The 16,375-nt window shown below is 42.9% G+C and overlaps 1 protein-coding gene across 1 annotated transcript in view; it reads right to left on the reverse strand.

Moving 5' to 3' along the window:
• Nucleotides 1-1,075: 1,075 nt before the first annotated feature.
• ADGRA2 (adhesion G protein-coupled receptor A2) overlaps nucleotides 1,076-16,375 on the reverse strand; it is a 160,962-nt gene continuing 145,662 nt past the window's right edge. Inside the window, exons 9-19 of the mRNA XM_040414381.1 lie at nucleotides 14,856-15,048; nucleotides 12,207-12,356; nucleotides 11,933-12,094; nucleotides 9,093-9,311; nucleotides 8,260-8,449; nucleotides 7,711-7,919; nucleotides 6,762-6,886; nucleotides 6,503-6,626; nucleotides 5,127-5,272; nucleotides 3,791-3,880; nucleotides 1,076-3,672 (exon numbers count right to left, since the gene is read on the reverse strand). Of these exons, the coding sequence (XP_040270315.1) occupies nucleotides 2,457-3,672; nucleotides 3,791-3,880; nucleotides 5,127-5,272; nucleotides 6,503-6,626; nucleotides 6,762-6,886; nucleotides 7,711-7,919; nucleotides 8,260-8,449; nucleotides 9,093-9,311; nucleotides 11,933-12,094; nucleotides 12,207-12,356; nucleotides 14,856-15,048 (2,824 nt within the window). The 3' untranslated portion in view covers nucleotides 1,076-2,456. The remainder of the gene's footprint in view (nucleotides 3,673-3,790; nucleotides 3,881-5,126; nucleotides 5,273-6,502; nucleotides 6,627-6,761; nucleotides 6,887-7,710; nucleotides 7,920-8,259; nucleotides 8,450-9,092; nucleotides 9,312-11,932; nucleotides 12,095-12,206; nucleotides 12,357-14,855; nucleotides 15,049-16,375) is intronic.

Below are 16,375 nucleotides of genomic sequence, written 5' to 3' on the forward strand. Positions count from 1 at the left end.
TAAAAATGTCCCCCATAAGCCGGACCCCTGACAGTGAATTCACAGGGGTGCACCACCAATGAGGCCAGGTGAGGCGATCGCCTCAGGCAGCACCAGGTAGGGACAAGAGGGGGGCAGTGGAAGGGCCATGGGCAATGAGCGCTTTCATTGTGGCAAAGGGGATAGGTTAAGAAATTGGGGGGAGGAGGCCATTTCAGTCTTCGCCTCAGGCATTAGAAAAGCTAGATGCACCCCTGTAAATATACTTACCCCTCTCCGCGCCGCTCCTGGTCCCCGCACCGCCATTGCTGTATCTCCCCGGGTACGGATGAAAACATTCGGTGTCAGGGGGGAAGCAGCCAATGTCAGGCGGGGACGAGCCTCCCTAGCATCGCAGGTGACGCTAGGGAGGCTCGTGCCCGTCCCCGCCTGCCATTGGCTGCGCACGGGGAGAAGCAGCATTGGCGGAGCGGGGTAAGTATATTCACTGTAAGGGGCCCTGCATATGGGGGACATTTTTAGAGTATTGGATAACCCCTTTAAACTTTGTAGGGACACACCCTATTGACAAGGAGAATGGTAACGTACAGTTGTCAATTTTTGGATATTTTTCCAGCAGGAATTACAGGGGAATGGCACAAAGCAGCGTTCTAAAAAAAGATGTTCCAAAATTATTATTATATGGGGAATACAATTATTTACTAAAATGCACGTCAAGATAGCTCCTCTTCATGCACTTCATGATATACTCACTGCCTCACGTGGGCTCGTGCACATGACCGTATGTATTTTGTGGTCCACAAAAAACGGATCTGCAAAAAATATGAATGATGTCCCTGTGCATTCCGTATTTTGCGGAACGGAAAAGCTAACCCCTAATAGAACAGTCCTATACTTGTCCATAATGCGGACAATAATAGGACATGTTCTATCTTTTTGCAGAACGGACATACAGAAACAGAATACACATGGAGTAACTTCCGTTTTTTTTGCGGACCCATTGAAATGAATGGTTCTGTATATGATCCGCAAAAAAAAAAAAAAAAACTGAACGGACACGGAAAAAAAATACGTTTGTGTGCATGAGCCCTAAGGCTACATTCACATGAACGTATACGTTTTGAGGTCTCGAAATCATGGATCCATAAAATGTGGATGCAGTCTGGGTTCATCCCACACTTTTCATGGGCCCCATTGTAAAAATGCCTATTCCCGTCCACAAAACCAATTTTTTGCGGCCCCATAGAAATGAATGGGTTCCACAAAAAATGTGGATCGGATGCGGACCGAAAATACAGTCATATGAGTTTTTCTGGGATTTCTCGACTGTCCACACTATCTGATCACATCCGGAGGCCTTTATATCACTTTGCTTACACATACATTTTTTTTTAACAATTAAAGTTTGCATTTTCATACATAGACACGGAGTTTAATAGCGATATGGCAAATTACACAGGTCTCCAAAAAAGTGATCCTGATCTGTCTATACAATATACAATATAATTCTGTATTTGAAAAATAAACGTTTCCCTCTGATATAACACATTTAAAAATAACCCTTTACACACAGAACATGCAGAAGTGATTTTCGTGAAGGTCTGTCCGGATTGTCGTCAATTTTGTATGATACAAACAAGTTAACAAAACAATTCAAATGCTTCTGAAGCACAACTATGGTCAAAAACTGTCATTTTTGGTCAATGTAGCAGATTGTACCAAGGTACAGACTGTGAAGATGCATTTCATTAAATATCAGGGTGTCGCATACTCTTCAGTTCCTTCTGAAGGATACATCATGGCACGTCGCAAAAATACAAAACCTCTAGTAACTCCGGACAGAAACTGGCCCAAGTGACTGGGTGAAATCTACAAGAAGGTGCAAATTAAAAGCTTGAAGGGGTATTGTATAAGTGCACCATCCAATGGATGCCTCGGAGTAGAGAAAGTGCTAATTGAGAAAATCAAGAAGCTTATAAGGCACTTGGCTTTCTAAGGAGAAAAGCCAGTTACTTGATGCAGCTGGCCTGCTGGGGTGCTGACCTTGAGTCACCAGGATCCCTTCAGGAATTCACAAGTCTTACGTTTTCTCCAAGGTTTGAAACACTGTCAATGAATCCAGTTTGGTTCCTTGATACTTCAACTTTTCCTTGAACGCTTTCGTAATTAGATAACACAAATCCTCAGTACAACACATTTACACAATCCTTAGGCTTTAAACTAATGTGTGTACATTGCCATAAGCCAATGTGATCTCTGACATTACACACACACTTTGGCACATATATTCTAGGCGTTCATATAGGTCAGGTCCAAGGCGATTGCACCAACCAATCTATCATCACAACACATGGCTGCGGAGAGCCCATTTCCTAGCATATGTTGCCATCTGGGTCAATTCGATCTATGCCTTGTATGGCACATGCTGTTTTTTGTATTGTGTTTTTATTTTTTTATTTTTTTTGCTTAATCACAAACTACACAGTAGTTTCACTCTTCCAGAGGCCTGTCTTCATAACCGTAGTGCTCTCTGCAGGTGCAAGGTTGATTTCATACTTGCTACCCTTTAAAACCCCATTCTGGTTGCCTGTGTTAAGAGGGTAGGACCTCCGCTTGGTCTCCCGTTCCATGCTGTTTGCTTGTTTTAGATTGTCCCGACTGGCACTTTTCCTCTGCGCTCTAGCAAAGTCTTGTGCCTGCTGCCCACTGCTGTCACTTCCTTCAGAGTGGGTAAGTGCACCCTCTGGCTCTCTAGCTGCCACCCCCCTGCCATTGTTCAAAGGGCTGTTCTTGCTATGATAGCTTTCAGAATGACTGTTGTGGACACTGCCACTTTCACTGGAAGGCAGGTCGGAAGAAGGCCCACGTAGCACCTTTAACCTATGGTGCTTCCCTTCCCGATACTGCTTAGTTCTGCTTTTATGGTTTCTACGACCATGCAAATTGTTCACATAACGACTTGGAGCGGTCACAATTTTGTTGTTGGTTGGCTCAATATCTTCACAGCTAGGTGGCTTGGGTGGGCAGATTTCTGCCTGGTTCTGAGCCACCTGTAAATTTGTGATTTTGCAAGGTCCAGTATTAGAGTTAATGCTGTTGCTTGGGGATGATGTAGACTTAACTGAGTGCTCCACTTCAGGACTGCACCCAATATACACCTGAGGTGAGTCATCTACAGGGGAGCTAGTGTGCACATAGGCTTGGATTGGTAATGAGTCTGTGTATGATGGGCAGCAAGAAAACCAAGAACGCTGGACATCTTGACGTCGCACACAGTGGTGAATAAAGATGAACAGCCCTAAGGCCACCGCTGTTACTCCATAGAGACAACTGAAGATAACATTTAAATACCATCCTTGTGATACTGCAAAGGCTCCGAAAATCCAAAGGACAATATACAGTATATGGACAATCACCAGAGACCAGAATTGCACTTGCAAGGAATACACAGTGTCTACATCTGCTGGAGATGCTGAGTTAAGGGTCACTGATATGGAAGTGGAATCACTCAGAAGATGACTTATTCCGCCATGTGCTTGCTGTGCATCATTGGCCTCTGCAAGATCCTTTTGGTCAGTAGGCTGTCGCTTTAAATTTATCCCGGCACAAAGAAGATATATCCATGTGACAAGCAGGATGAGAGCCGCTGGTACATAGAAAGCACCTAGACTTGGCCTCCATACCAAACAACAGCTGAAGGAAAAGACACACACATTAGTATCTAAAAGGATGGCATCAGAATGGACCATACAGTTATACATACATCATTATATATACATCATACAGCTCCATCACTGTGCAGGATACTTACTAAGGACTGTTGTCCCTGGAATTGTTGATGTTCACAGCAGCGGTGATCCCACATATGATCAGGGGAATCCCTCCAGCAATCAAGTAGAACCTAGAAAAATGAAGAGCATCAACGGAAAAATTCCACAACCGGAGTGCATCAAAAATATAATATTTTCTGTTTTTAGGGTAAGATTTTGCTAATTTGATTAATTATTTAAATAAGCTGCTATGTTTGTTGCTTAATACCCTCATGTTATGATCCACAGGGCTTCATTCACCTGATGGTGTGTTGTTTTGACATCTGTTGGTCCAGTATACTTTCTTGCAGTATGGAATTATGTATTCCAATGCACCTATTACTATAAAGGTATACAGTAAACGTATGGCTATGTCTATACAGTGGAACATGTCACAGCCTTCTTTTGCATAGGGAGATCCTCCAGATGTATTGCCTCCAAGGTTGGGCTCTTAACCTGATGTGAACAGATCCTTCAATTACTATTTTCCATTAGGGTTTTGTGGAACTGAAGCTCCTTGGAACCTGGTTAGGATTTTCCCAGAAGAAAGTAGCAACAAGAGTTGATACCTATGTACAGTAGTGGGTATGGAGTATGGGGTGGACATACCACGTGTGCAGCCTAGTAGGTAAAGGGGCCCACAGCTTCATACTGTGTATTGAGTTCCATATAAGAAACTGGGCTATTGAATTTCATGGCTCACAAATACTGGTGGATTTTTAGGCGTACGAGGGTGCTCTAAGCTGACCTACTGAATAGCTAGGCATGGTCGGACTGGCCCACCAGAGTACCAGAGGAACCTCTGATGTGGCCAAGATCTGACAATAATTGACCCCTAATAAAACAGGGCCTTAAGGTCCTATATACACAATGGGTGGGCCCTCAGAATCATTTCCTTTGGTGGGCCGAAGGACTTCAGTCCAACACTGCAGCTAGGGCCAACATAGTGTTTTTGAACAGGGGCCCTCTGCCTTCTGTGTCTGCCTGTGAATGGGGTAGTTCCCCATGAGAGGAACATTTTTGTACGTAGACTAGTATAAGCAAGAAATTTCATCTTCAAGTTGTAAGGATTCCCTATAAGAGGAAATTTTTGTGAGGAGTTCTGCCACAGTTTTGGAATTACTGTCTTTAGATGTTCAGGCAACTATATGTTATCATAGTATTTCCATACAAGTAGTATATTTCATCTGTATATGTTATTATACTATTATATACAAATATGATCAGCAGTAAATGTGAAGAAGGTGGGAAGTGTGGAGAGGTTGGAGAACACATTATCTCTGGAATATCACTGAAGATCTTGACCCACAAATAATACATGTTGCTCCTTGAAATTACCTGAGCATCGGCCTGTGAGGAGGTTGCGTCACTTCTCCTTCCTGCTGTGGTTGAGGTTTGTGGGTCAGCTCCTTGTAGATTACTCGGGCTTTAAGACCCATCCAAAGAAGAGTAGACAAGGAAGAATAATGCAGAATGATGCTGACCTGAGAAGGAACATATGGACCTTAACTGCAGAATTAGTAACTTGTATAACCTGTATTAATAGAATCTGTTAATACAGTATCACATCTTTTATGGAATGTTCTGATTTGGGGTGTTTTTCACAGCAGATGGTATAGCATAATAACACTTCTGCTTCTGTGATCCACTAGACTGGTTATGGCAAAATTGCCTGACTACCACATTTTAAAAGATGTTGTTAGGCAGGATATCACCACTTATGGTATTTACCTGCACTCCTTTCCAGCGCCGAGGGTCTCATCACTACTGGTTCTGGTGTAGTCTGCCGTCATGTTCACTGTAGCAGCAATTCACTGCTCTCAGAGGTTACATGCTGCTTGGGAACAGGTCATCGCGGAGGGCAGTTAATCACTACAGTTAGCAGTTAATCTTTTGGTGGGATGAGGTCCACAGCACTGGAATGGGCAGCCAGTGAATACAGGAGTGTTTTTTCATCCTAATCTCTTTAAGAGCCATAATTAAAATTGCTTTCGGTCGACAACCCCTTTAATTCATTAGCTCAGGATACTAGTTGTTGGTATGACCAGGAAATCCCAATACTTTACCGTAACTCTCTGTCCTGGCTTAAAGGGGCAATCAGTGGATTGTGTCTGTTATTTTAGCTCAGCCTTATTAAAGTGAAGAGCTGTAATACCACCAAAAAAAATGTTGACAAGTGCGGTGCTGTTTTTGGAGGAAGACAACCATGTTTGTCGCATCTTCACATCACTGTTTAGTTTTCTGGTCTTCTGATCCGTCAGAAAAACAGATAAATAACAAAAAAATGGATCCGTTGTCATTTTGCGTCAGTTTTTGTCTGTTCCAACTGAGATCCATTATTTTAGACAGGAGAAAAAGTCCCGGGAGGAGGAATTTTTCTCCAGTCAAAAATAACGGATCTCTGACTGAACTGACAAAAATGGATGCAAAATGAGGACAACAAGTGCTCAAAATAAAGGATCTGTTTTTTTTTTTCTTTTTTCTGTTGTTCTGACAGATCAGGAGAAAAGAAAACTTGGTAATGTGAACCTGGTCTTAGACGTCCTGCTTTAAAGTTTACAATTTTTACCAGCCAAACTGCATGTTATATACACATGGTATCATGTTAACATGAAAGAAATGCCACAAATCAGTACTTTATATTTGTTACGTGTACATTGTAATAAAAATACATTTTTAATTCCCTAAAAGACTACAGTGTGCGGAACACTTACAGCTTGGCACACGATGAGGTACCCCATAAGAGTGATTCCTCCAGCAAACACAGCCGACGTCATTGCAATGTGGAAGCAGATATTAAGCAGCATGTGCCAACCTTTCCGGGAAATCTGGATGGAGCTGATCAAGCACAAAACAGGTTAGCGTATGTATAATGAAACCGAAACTAACCACTCTTACGTTTGCCTACATCTAATGGAAAGATCTACCAATATTATTATTCTAATGAGTTAATTTTCCATAGATCTCACCTACCTGTGATTTACAATGTACGTAATAATGGTGGTGAACAGGCAGAGCAGAAGTATGGCCGTACAGTAGATAACTGGATGTAGGATGTCGGTGCCATGTGCAGGTGGCGGTGGGAATGTGTTAAGTTCCTGCCAGGAAATAGATATACAGTATATTCACATATAGAAATATTCACCTCTACTATGTATCGATGAAAACGCAAATAAGACCAGTTGTCCAGTATTGTCTGTAAATGTGTCTACTTTTTCCCCCCAGAAACATCTCCACTCTCATCCATGGTCTGTGCCCAGTATTGTGGCTCAGCCCCATTCACTTAACAGAACATGAGCTGTAATATCAGACACTGACCTTGTGCAAGAGTGCCACTGTTTTTGGAAAAAAAACTTATAAAAGTATCAAAGCAAGCAATATTTGTGAAATAAATGTCTGGTTTAAAGATATACATGACCACTATTTAAAGTGTTCATTTAATGCAGTGAGGCAGATTTACTAATATCGTCCATTTTTTGCACAGTGTAAACTAAAAGAAATGCACCAGATTTATCAAAGCTGCTGATGCTGGATGATAAATGTGGAGTATATTTAGGCTGTTTAGTCTAACTTTACACCATTGATTAGTTGGCTTACTTTACAGCAGAATCATGCAGCAAAATTTTGGAGCATTTTTGGTGCATCTAAAGCCATGCCCCCCTTGTCAAACAAGTTGAAAAAAAGTTTCTACATCACTTGAATGTAGAATAAATAGGGCCAAAGCATGTACACAATTTTATGGTGCACATTATGCCAGAATTCTGGCACTTTTTGATGAGTAAATCCCCTCTATATGTAAACAGGTGTTAATAACTAGCTCCACTTTCACAGTGATTTCCTGCACAGGCCTGATATAGTAGTTTATACTGTGTTGGTTTAATTGTGCTATATGTAAGGTCAGTAAGTGATTATATGACCTTACCGTCAGGATGGCAAAATTGCTGAGCTGTAAGCACTGCATGCTGGTGATATTTGGCTCCTCTGATAGAAGCTGACAGCCCTCTGAGCTCCAGCCGCCATATCCTTCCAATGCTTTGAAGTTCCACTGTGCTGGAAGTGGGTCGGATCCCTTCACCAAGTGCCGGAGAGTAACCGTAACCGGATCAGTAAGGTTACTAATACCACAGCCTCCTGACAAAGAATTCCAGTAACAGAATCAGTGAAACCATTTCCCTATTAACAATATTTCTGATGTTTACAGGGGTTTTCTGGGACTTTGCTTAGGATAGGCATATCAGACATCAGAATAAAGATTATTGTGGAACATCATTATCATTACCATATGATGATATTCAATGGATAATGATTTAATATTCAAAGAAAAATGTCAGTCTACACAGAGTATATTTCTTCTTCTGCACAGCTTCAATTTAAAGGTGCACACTTTTAATTGATATATGTTCAAAGCCCTAAAAGCAAAAACACCAATAAATGTACTGATTTTAGTATAAATTCAATGTTGATTCCTTACGTGTTCCTACATATATGACAGGGGTAGAGATACTTCGTCTTTTCCCATCCTCTGCCAACCTCGAGGAGTTCCCTACACTCCTAAACAGCTTTCCATTCCTGAAGGCCAAGACTTGCAGTTTGCAGGTTGCAGGTGAGGACAAAGTAAAGAGACTTCGAGGTAGATGAACAGAGGCCAATGCAAGGCTGTTCTAGAGGGAGAGAACAACAACAGTTACAAATAATGATAAAACTGGTTGTATTATGCCACCTACAGTTGCTACATAATAGGGCACCTTGGGTTACATGTAAGAACTAGTGTAGACAGCAATTTCACTATGATGAATTGAAAACTCTCTAGAAAAGACTTAGATAATTCATGATGGGCATATAGTCTTGGATTCTGTAACAGACAATGGTTTTGGGCAATTCCTAAGGGCGATGTCCTGGCAGTCCCCAGATTTTCCCCTTTAACACAATACAGGGATCTGGACTTCACTGCAGGATAGCCACCTGGCTACTACCTCTTGGAGTAGTCCTAGTGTAGTTTGCAGCTACCCATGGGGGTCAGAGACACAGATGTGAAGCAGCAAGGTCAGACAATACTCAGAGCCAGGAAACAGGCTCAGGTCAGGGCAGGCAGAGTTTAGGCTCATCTATGCAGCGGAGAGTCAGGATCACAGACACTGTGTAAAACATTATAGGTTTACATGCAACTGGCCATCAGCCGAGATGGTATAATATATGCAATGGTATATGCGTTGTACAGTCACATGCTAGAGCTGCATATAATATGTATAAACCATTGTCCTAAAGTCCTGCAGAGTCAATTAATGAAAGACTTGATTTAGGTACCTTAACATGGAAGTTGGACAGGGAGATGTTGGTGTGCCCCGTGGTACAGCGGAACCTTAGTCTCTGATCAGTATGTGTGCTGGACTCTTGTTCTTTCCTGTCTTTCTCTGCCTTGTGGTTACCTCGTCCTCCATCTTTTCTTTGGAAAGCTGTGCAACCTAAACCAACAAAACTGTTGGGTATGATGAGGAAGGCCTCTAAGGCAATGTTCCTTGTGCTCTGTAAGAGCAGAGAATGAAATTAAGTGGCATGTAAAAAAAAGAAAAATAATCGCCAACATATCAATATTTGAAGCCGAGTATATAATAATCCCCTCTGTAAGATGAAATGAGCATGTTTAGGCCCAAAAACTACTGCTGCTAGTCACCACTACTTAGTATAAGGGTCCATTCAGACGTCCGTTGAATGGGTCCGGATCCGTTCCGCAATTATGCGGAACTGTGCAGACCCATTTATTTTCAATGGGGCTGGAAAAGATGCGAACAGCACACAGTGTGATGTCGGCATCCGCATTTCCGGTCCGCGGCTTCGGAAAAAAATAGAGCATGTCCTATTCTTGTCCGCAGCTGTGGACAAGAATAGAAATGATCTATTAAGTGCTGGCGATGTGCGGCGTCAGTGTTTTGCGGACCGCAAAACACTATGGACGTCTAAATGGACCCTTAAACTACTGCTGCCAATCACTGCTTGGCTCAAAACTACTACTGTCAGTTATTGCTATACAATGTAAGGCGCTTGGTAAGCACGGAGAAGGCCGCACCACTCATAGGAGCATCACTGCCTTCTCAAAATGCTGATCGGCGGGGTTCCTGGGTGTTGGACGCCCACCAATCAGATACTGATGACCTATCCTGAGAGTAGGTCATCAGTATTAAAGTCATGGAAAACCCTTTTAACTCAATGGACTATCTTTATGATGCACGGAAGCACCAGGTCCCCCAAAACATGACCCAGAGCCTCCTCCTGGAATTTCCATAAGGCTTCTTTCACACACACTCTTTGGTGATGCTTTTTATTTAGTGACATTTTCTATATGTGTCCTATAGAGAAGCCTTTGGACAATATGTTTAGTTAAAAATGTCACCCGCCCCAAAATATTACAAAACCACCAGCAGCCAGAACTCTGTGTAAGTTTTTGAATATTTTAGTATGGATTTTAAATTAGCACCTATGCAATTTTTTTTAATATTTTTTTTTAAACAAAAATGTCACTGAAAACGAGGGTAAACTCAGTGGGCCTCAAATATGAAAGCAGCCCATAAAAACCAATCAGAGCTCAGCTTTCATTTCTTTTGCTCTGGAAATACGAAGCTGTTCTCTGATTGCTAGAGGCAACAAAAAATATAAATGAGGCCTAGTGTGTGAAACTGACCTAAGGTATACAACCCTCTTCTATGTACAGTGCTGCCCATAATTATTCATACCCCAGGCAAATTTTGACTTAAAGTTACTTTTATTCAACCAGCAAGTAATTTTTTGACGGGAAATGACATAGGTGTCTCCCAAAAGATAATAAGACGATGTACAAGAGGGATTATTGTGGAAAAAAAAACATTTCTCAGCTTTCTCTTACATTTGAGCAAAAAATACAAGATGTTCCGCACTGTGGAAAATCTCAGAGGACGTGGTCGGAAGCCAAAAGTGACACCTGTGCTGGCCAGGAGGATAGTTAGAGAGGTGAAAAAGAATCCAAGGATCACCACCAAGGCCATCCTGGTGAATCTGGGCTCTGCTGGTGGCAATGTCTCAAGGCAGACAATCCAACGGACACTTTACACTGCTGGGTTCCACGGATGCAGACCAAGGAGGACGCCACTTCTCCAGATAAGGCACACAAAAGCTTGCTTGGCCTTTGCAAAAGCTCATCTGGACAAAGAAGAAGACTTCTGGTCTTCTGTGGTATGGTCAGATGAAACAAAAATTGAATTGTTTGGTCACAATGATGTTTCCTTCATTTGGCGTAAAAAAGGAGAAGCCTTCAACCCAAAGAGCACCATCCCCACTGTCAAACATGGTGGTGGGAACCTAATGCTTTGGGGCTTTTCAGCCAATGGAGCAGGGAACCTAATCACAGTAAACGGCACCATGAAAAAAGAGCAATACATGAGGATTCTCAACGACAATATCAGGCAGTCTGCAGAGAAACTTGGCCTTGGGCACCAGTGGACATTTCAGCATGACAATGACCCAAAACACACAGCAAAAGTGGTGAAGAAATGGTTAGCAGACAACAACATTAACGTTTTGGAGTGGCCCAGCCAGAGTCCAGACTTGAATCCAATTGAGAATCTGTGGAAGGAGCTAAAGATCAGGGTGATGGCAAGAAGACCCTCCAACCTGAAAGATTTGGAGCTCATTGGTAAAGATGAATGGGCAAAAATACCTGTGGAGACATGCAAAAAGCTAGTCTGCAATTATAGGAAGCGTTTGATTGCTGTAATAGCCAATAAAGGCTTTTCTATTGATTATTGAGAAGGGTATGAATAATTTTGGACTGGACACTTTTTGCTCAAATGTAAATAAAAGCTGAGAAATGTTTTTTTCCCCACAATAATGCCTCTTGTACATCGTCTTATTATCTTTTGGGAGACACCTATGTAATTTCCCGGCAAAAAATTACTTGCTGGTTGAATAAAAGTAAGTTTAAGTTAAAATTTGCCAGGGGTATGAATAATTATGGGCAGCACTGTATATGTGTATATACCGGTAGGTATACACATCTGTCCTCTTACCTCACTCTCCATTCCTTACAGCCTTCACTCAACACCATATATTATTAAAAAAAGAATCTAGTTATTATTATTAATGAATCCCCAAAAAATTGCTTCATGAGCTCATACCACAGACAGGTCTTGGGAATCACCGCTGAGAGTTAGACCTGCAATCTTCTCCACTGTCTGGACAATACTGCTACAAGCTTTATCCTCCACCTGAGCCATCCACAAGATATGGTCTTCAACCATCATGATGTTGCTGGCCATCTCCACCATGACATCTGCAAGCTGAAAGAAAAAATTGTTTGCTACAGGGAAAAACATTTATTTCTTGGCCAACTTGTTCTTTAATTTTGTCTCCCTAAAACCTAAAAATCCTCCAAACCATGCTAGAACTTACCTCTTTCACTTGGTCAACTAAACCAATGAATTTTTCCATTATCTGAGCTACGTAGATGACATCCATCATGTCTGAGAAGTTGGCTGCTTCTGCTGTATACATCCGCAGCTGGTGAGCAAGCGTCAGCACATTAGATTCATTGATTGGCATCTAAAGAATAAAGTCTCATGTTATACACAAGGTGGAAATCCAACTGGCTGCATAACGTAACTTCATGTACTGTAGGAGTCAGAGTTCTCCTTCGTAGACAAGGATCCCTTGTTGGATCAGTATTGCTGCTCTTCCTGGTGTCACTGGGCGCAGGAACCATACCACCATGTCTTTTGGTCACCTGCATACAAGTACACTAACAGTTTCCTACTCCTTCTTTTCTCTCCTCCCTTCTCTTGCCTCAATGTCTGTGAACTTTGTGTATGGTGCATCTATAGTTATGCTACTGTGACTTCTCAAATATCAGAACTCAAAAACAGTTACAGCGCCAGAATCTGTATCCAGTGCACTGTTAGGGGGTGCAGCTACTGTATAGCACTTTTAAGTAATACTGAAGTTTGAATGCACAACAACTATCATGCTCAAAACCCCCTAAAAAGCACTCCAGTCCAACCACAGCAAAAATATGCAAAACTATCACTAGGCGCACCAATAAAAAAGATGAGAAAAATGATGTTTTAATATATGCAAATTAGCCTGTAGGAGAAACAGGGATGTTGCCATTACACCTAGAGGCTCTGCTCTCTGTAATTGCCGCACCCTCTGCACTTTGATTGACAGGGCCAGGTGTAATGACGTTTACACTGCCTGGCCCTGTCAATCAAAGTGGAGAGGGCGTGGCCGTTGCAGAGAGAGCAGAGCCTCTAGGAGTAACGGAAACCCCTCGTTGCTCCTAGAGGCTCACTTGCATATATATTAAAGGATCATTTTTCTCAGCAATGCGGGCACATATGAACATGGGACCAACACAGATGTCTTCAGTTGCCAAGCTGCTGCCCTTGCTCATCTTCCTTCCTCTGGCAGCCCCTCCCTCTTGTTCTTGATTGACCAGGCCAGTTGAGAAGACTATTGCAGGAACCTGTCCCTGTGAATCAAGAAAGGGAGGGAGGGGCTGGCAGAGAAAGGAGAAGGAGGAAGGGTGCACAGAGTGGCTTTTTTTCTCTAAAATTATGCAATGGATCGCTAAGTGAAAGGTATCATCACATTCAGCTGAGCTAGCCCTACAAAGCTTTGTTTCTGGTAACAGAAACTTCCTGGTGACAGACTCCATTTAAGCATACCTCCCAACCGTCTTGGATCCAGCGGGACAGTTCCAGATTACAGTGGCTGTCTCACAGTCCCGGGTGGGGGAGGTATGTCCCGCTCTCAGGCAGTTGTCCCTTCTTTCATAGGAAGCAGAGACAGTTGCCTGTAATGAGGAAGCAGAGAGCCGTCTGCTCCCTGCTCCATCATTCCTCCCCCTGCTGGCGCTCCGCACTGCAGGCCTGGGCAGGGGGCTGGGATCTCTGTGTGTATCCTGCTGCTGCTGGGGAACAAGAGGAGTATGTGGATTTTTTTTTTTTTACTGCCTGTGAAGGGGGCACAGCTGAGCATATTACTTTACTGTGAGGGGGCACAGAACTGGGCATATTACTGTGAGGGAGCATATAACTGGGTATCACTATTGTGAGGGGCACATAACTGGACATATTACTGTGAGGAAGCATATATCATGGCACATAATTGCGCATATTACTGTGAGGGGGCACATATCTGGACATTTCTACTGTGAGGGGGAACCTATCTGGGCATCGATCCTGTAAAAGGGCACATATCTTGGCATAACTACTGTGAGGGGGCACATATCTGTCATTACTATGAGGGGGCACATATCTGGGCATAATCTGTGAAGGGGGCACAATGTGGGCATAAATACTGTGCAGTGGCATATAGGGGGAATAATTACTATGTGGAGGCATTTAGGGCACTGGGTGGGATTAGGTTATGATTAGTTATGGGCGGATTTAGAGGCGTGGCCTAGTTCGGAAAAAAATTTGCACTGCACATACTGTCCCTCTTCCTTCTTTTTAAAAGTTGGGAGGTATGATTTAAGCCTCAGGATCAGGGTTGGAGATGTCAGATTGCCCCTCACCATTCCACCTTCTTAGGGACTGCATGTTAAAGGGGTTGTCTGAAAGAACGTCTGTTTTTCCAGAAACAGCACCACTCACACATGGGCTGTGTCAGGTACTGCAGCTTCACCTTAATTACTGTATAAGGAAGAAAAAGCAGCTAAGCATTTCTTCTAATTGTCTAATCTAACAAAAAACATGGCTGCTTTCTTCCACAAACAGCACCACATCTGTCCAATGGTTGTCGCATTGCATTGTATGAGACTGATGGGCAAAACTGCACACACTGCACCTAAGGACAGATGTGGTGCTGTTTCTGTAAGCAAGCAGCCATGTTTATCTAATCCTGGACAATCCGTTTCAGTACTGTCTGGCGGTAATGCATTTTGGGTTAAAAAAGAAAAATCCTTCCTGAAATATAGGAAGACATTTTCCAATACACCATCTAAAATATTACAACGCTCATCAGTGCCTAGATTCTCGGCCACGTAGATGGGTGCTCTAGATTGATCCAACACGCAGTATTGCACAGGCTGGCTCTACTCACGGACACAAAGGTGAACAGCACCCTGGTGATGTCGTTCTTGTACAGGCAGTTGGAATAGTTCCCTTCCTCCCACTGTCCCGATCGATCACAGCGGCGTGAGGCTTTCTTCTCCTGTCCATTTGGTGAGGCCGACATAAAGGGATACTGCAGGCACGGCTGATAGGCGCTAATGCCAGCCAATGTCCGGGGCCACCTGCGGACACATCAAAAAGCACTGAAATGGATCATGTTTGAGGACCATAAAGAAGAGTGTGTCTGTAATGAGGCTCACATCACATAGTCCAACCCCAGTAACGGAGAAATGCCACTGAGCCCCCTTATAAGTTAATGGGCTTCCAATGAAATTTGGTGAGTGACAAAATGACGCCACTGTACATAGGTGAAAAATAAATTATTTCTATACAGAATTTTTCTAGAGTGGGGTTTAAAGACAAGATTGGTCTTACCACCAGCTGCTCGTTAATGGGGTTCTGACCGCTGGGACCCCCACTCATCACTTGAATGAAGGAACTATGGCACATTTGTATTTTTGATACAGTATTTTTTATTTTATTTTACACACTTATATAGCGCTACTGTATTCTGCAGCATTTTACACACACAATCTAAATTCCCTATCAGTATGTCTTTGGAGTATGGGAGGAAACCGGAGTACCCAGGGGAGAACATACAAACTCCATGAAGATAGTGACCTTGGTCAGATTGGAACCTAGGACCCCAGCGCTGCAAGGTACCAGTGCTAATCACTGAGCCACCATGCTGCCCATCTGTCCTGCCACTGTGTCTATTGTGGCTACTGCAGAGAGAGACCAAAGGGGTCTCTGCCCCTGATTGGTGTTTACGGTAGCACCCTATCACCAGGGGCAAACCTTACGTGCAGCCTATTAAAACCACAATGGTAGGTAGGTGAAGGGCCCACTGTCTCTATAAAATGGACCTTCTGCTGTCTGTTAGATTGCATGTACGGGTAGGTGTTTAAGATAATGAATTTCAAAGCTAGATTGTTAGAAATAATGGGGGTGTTCTATGATGAGCTATTGGGGGAGCATGAGACCCATATACTGTCTTTCCACATGGGCCCTCTGCTGTGTATGTCAAACCTGACTCCCAATGACCAGCAAGTAGTCACATATTCTAGTGACATGCCATCACTTACTGAGATGGAATACCCTTTTAAAGTGAACCTGTCACCTTGGCAATGCAGTGCAATCTGTGTGCAGCATGGTATAGGGCAGAAAGAGCTGAGAAGATTGATAAATCATTTTGTCAGGAACGATTCAGCATCTAATTAATTAAAAATCCCTGCTCTTTCTATGCTTAGGAGTCCAGTGGGCGGTTCCCTCAGCGATTAAAAGCCAAAAGTGTATATAAAGCTATAGCTGTCAGTCACTGAGTAGGACCGCCCACTAGACTCCTAAGCACAGAGTGATCCGAGATTTAAATGAATTAAATACAAGACATCCTGAAAATGTTCAAACCAAAGTATATATCAATCTGCTCCTTCTGCTTGATAACATGCT

The sequence above is a fragment of the Bufo bufo genome, chromosome 1, assembly GCF_905171765.1.
Source record: "Bufo bufo chromosome 1, aBufBuf1.1, whole genome shotgun sequence".
In the NCBI taxonomy this organism is placed as follows: Eukaryota; Metazoa; Chordata; class Amphibia; order Anura; family Bufonidae; genus Bufo; species Bufo bufo.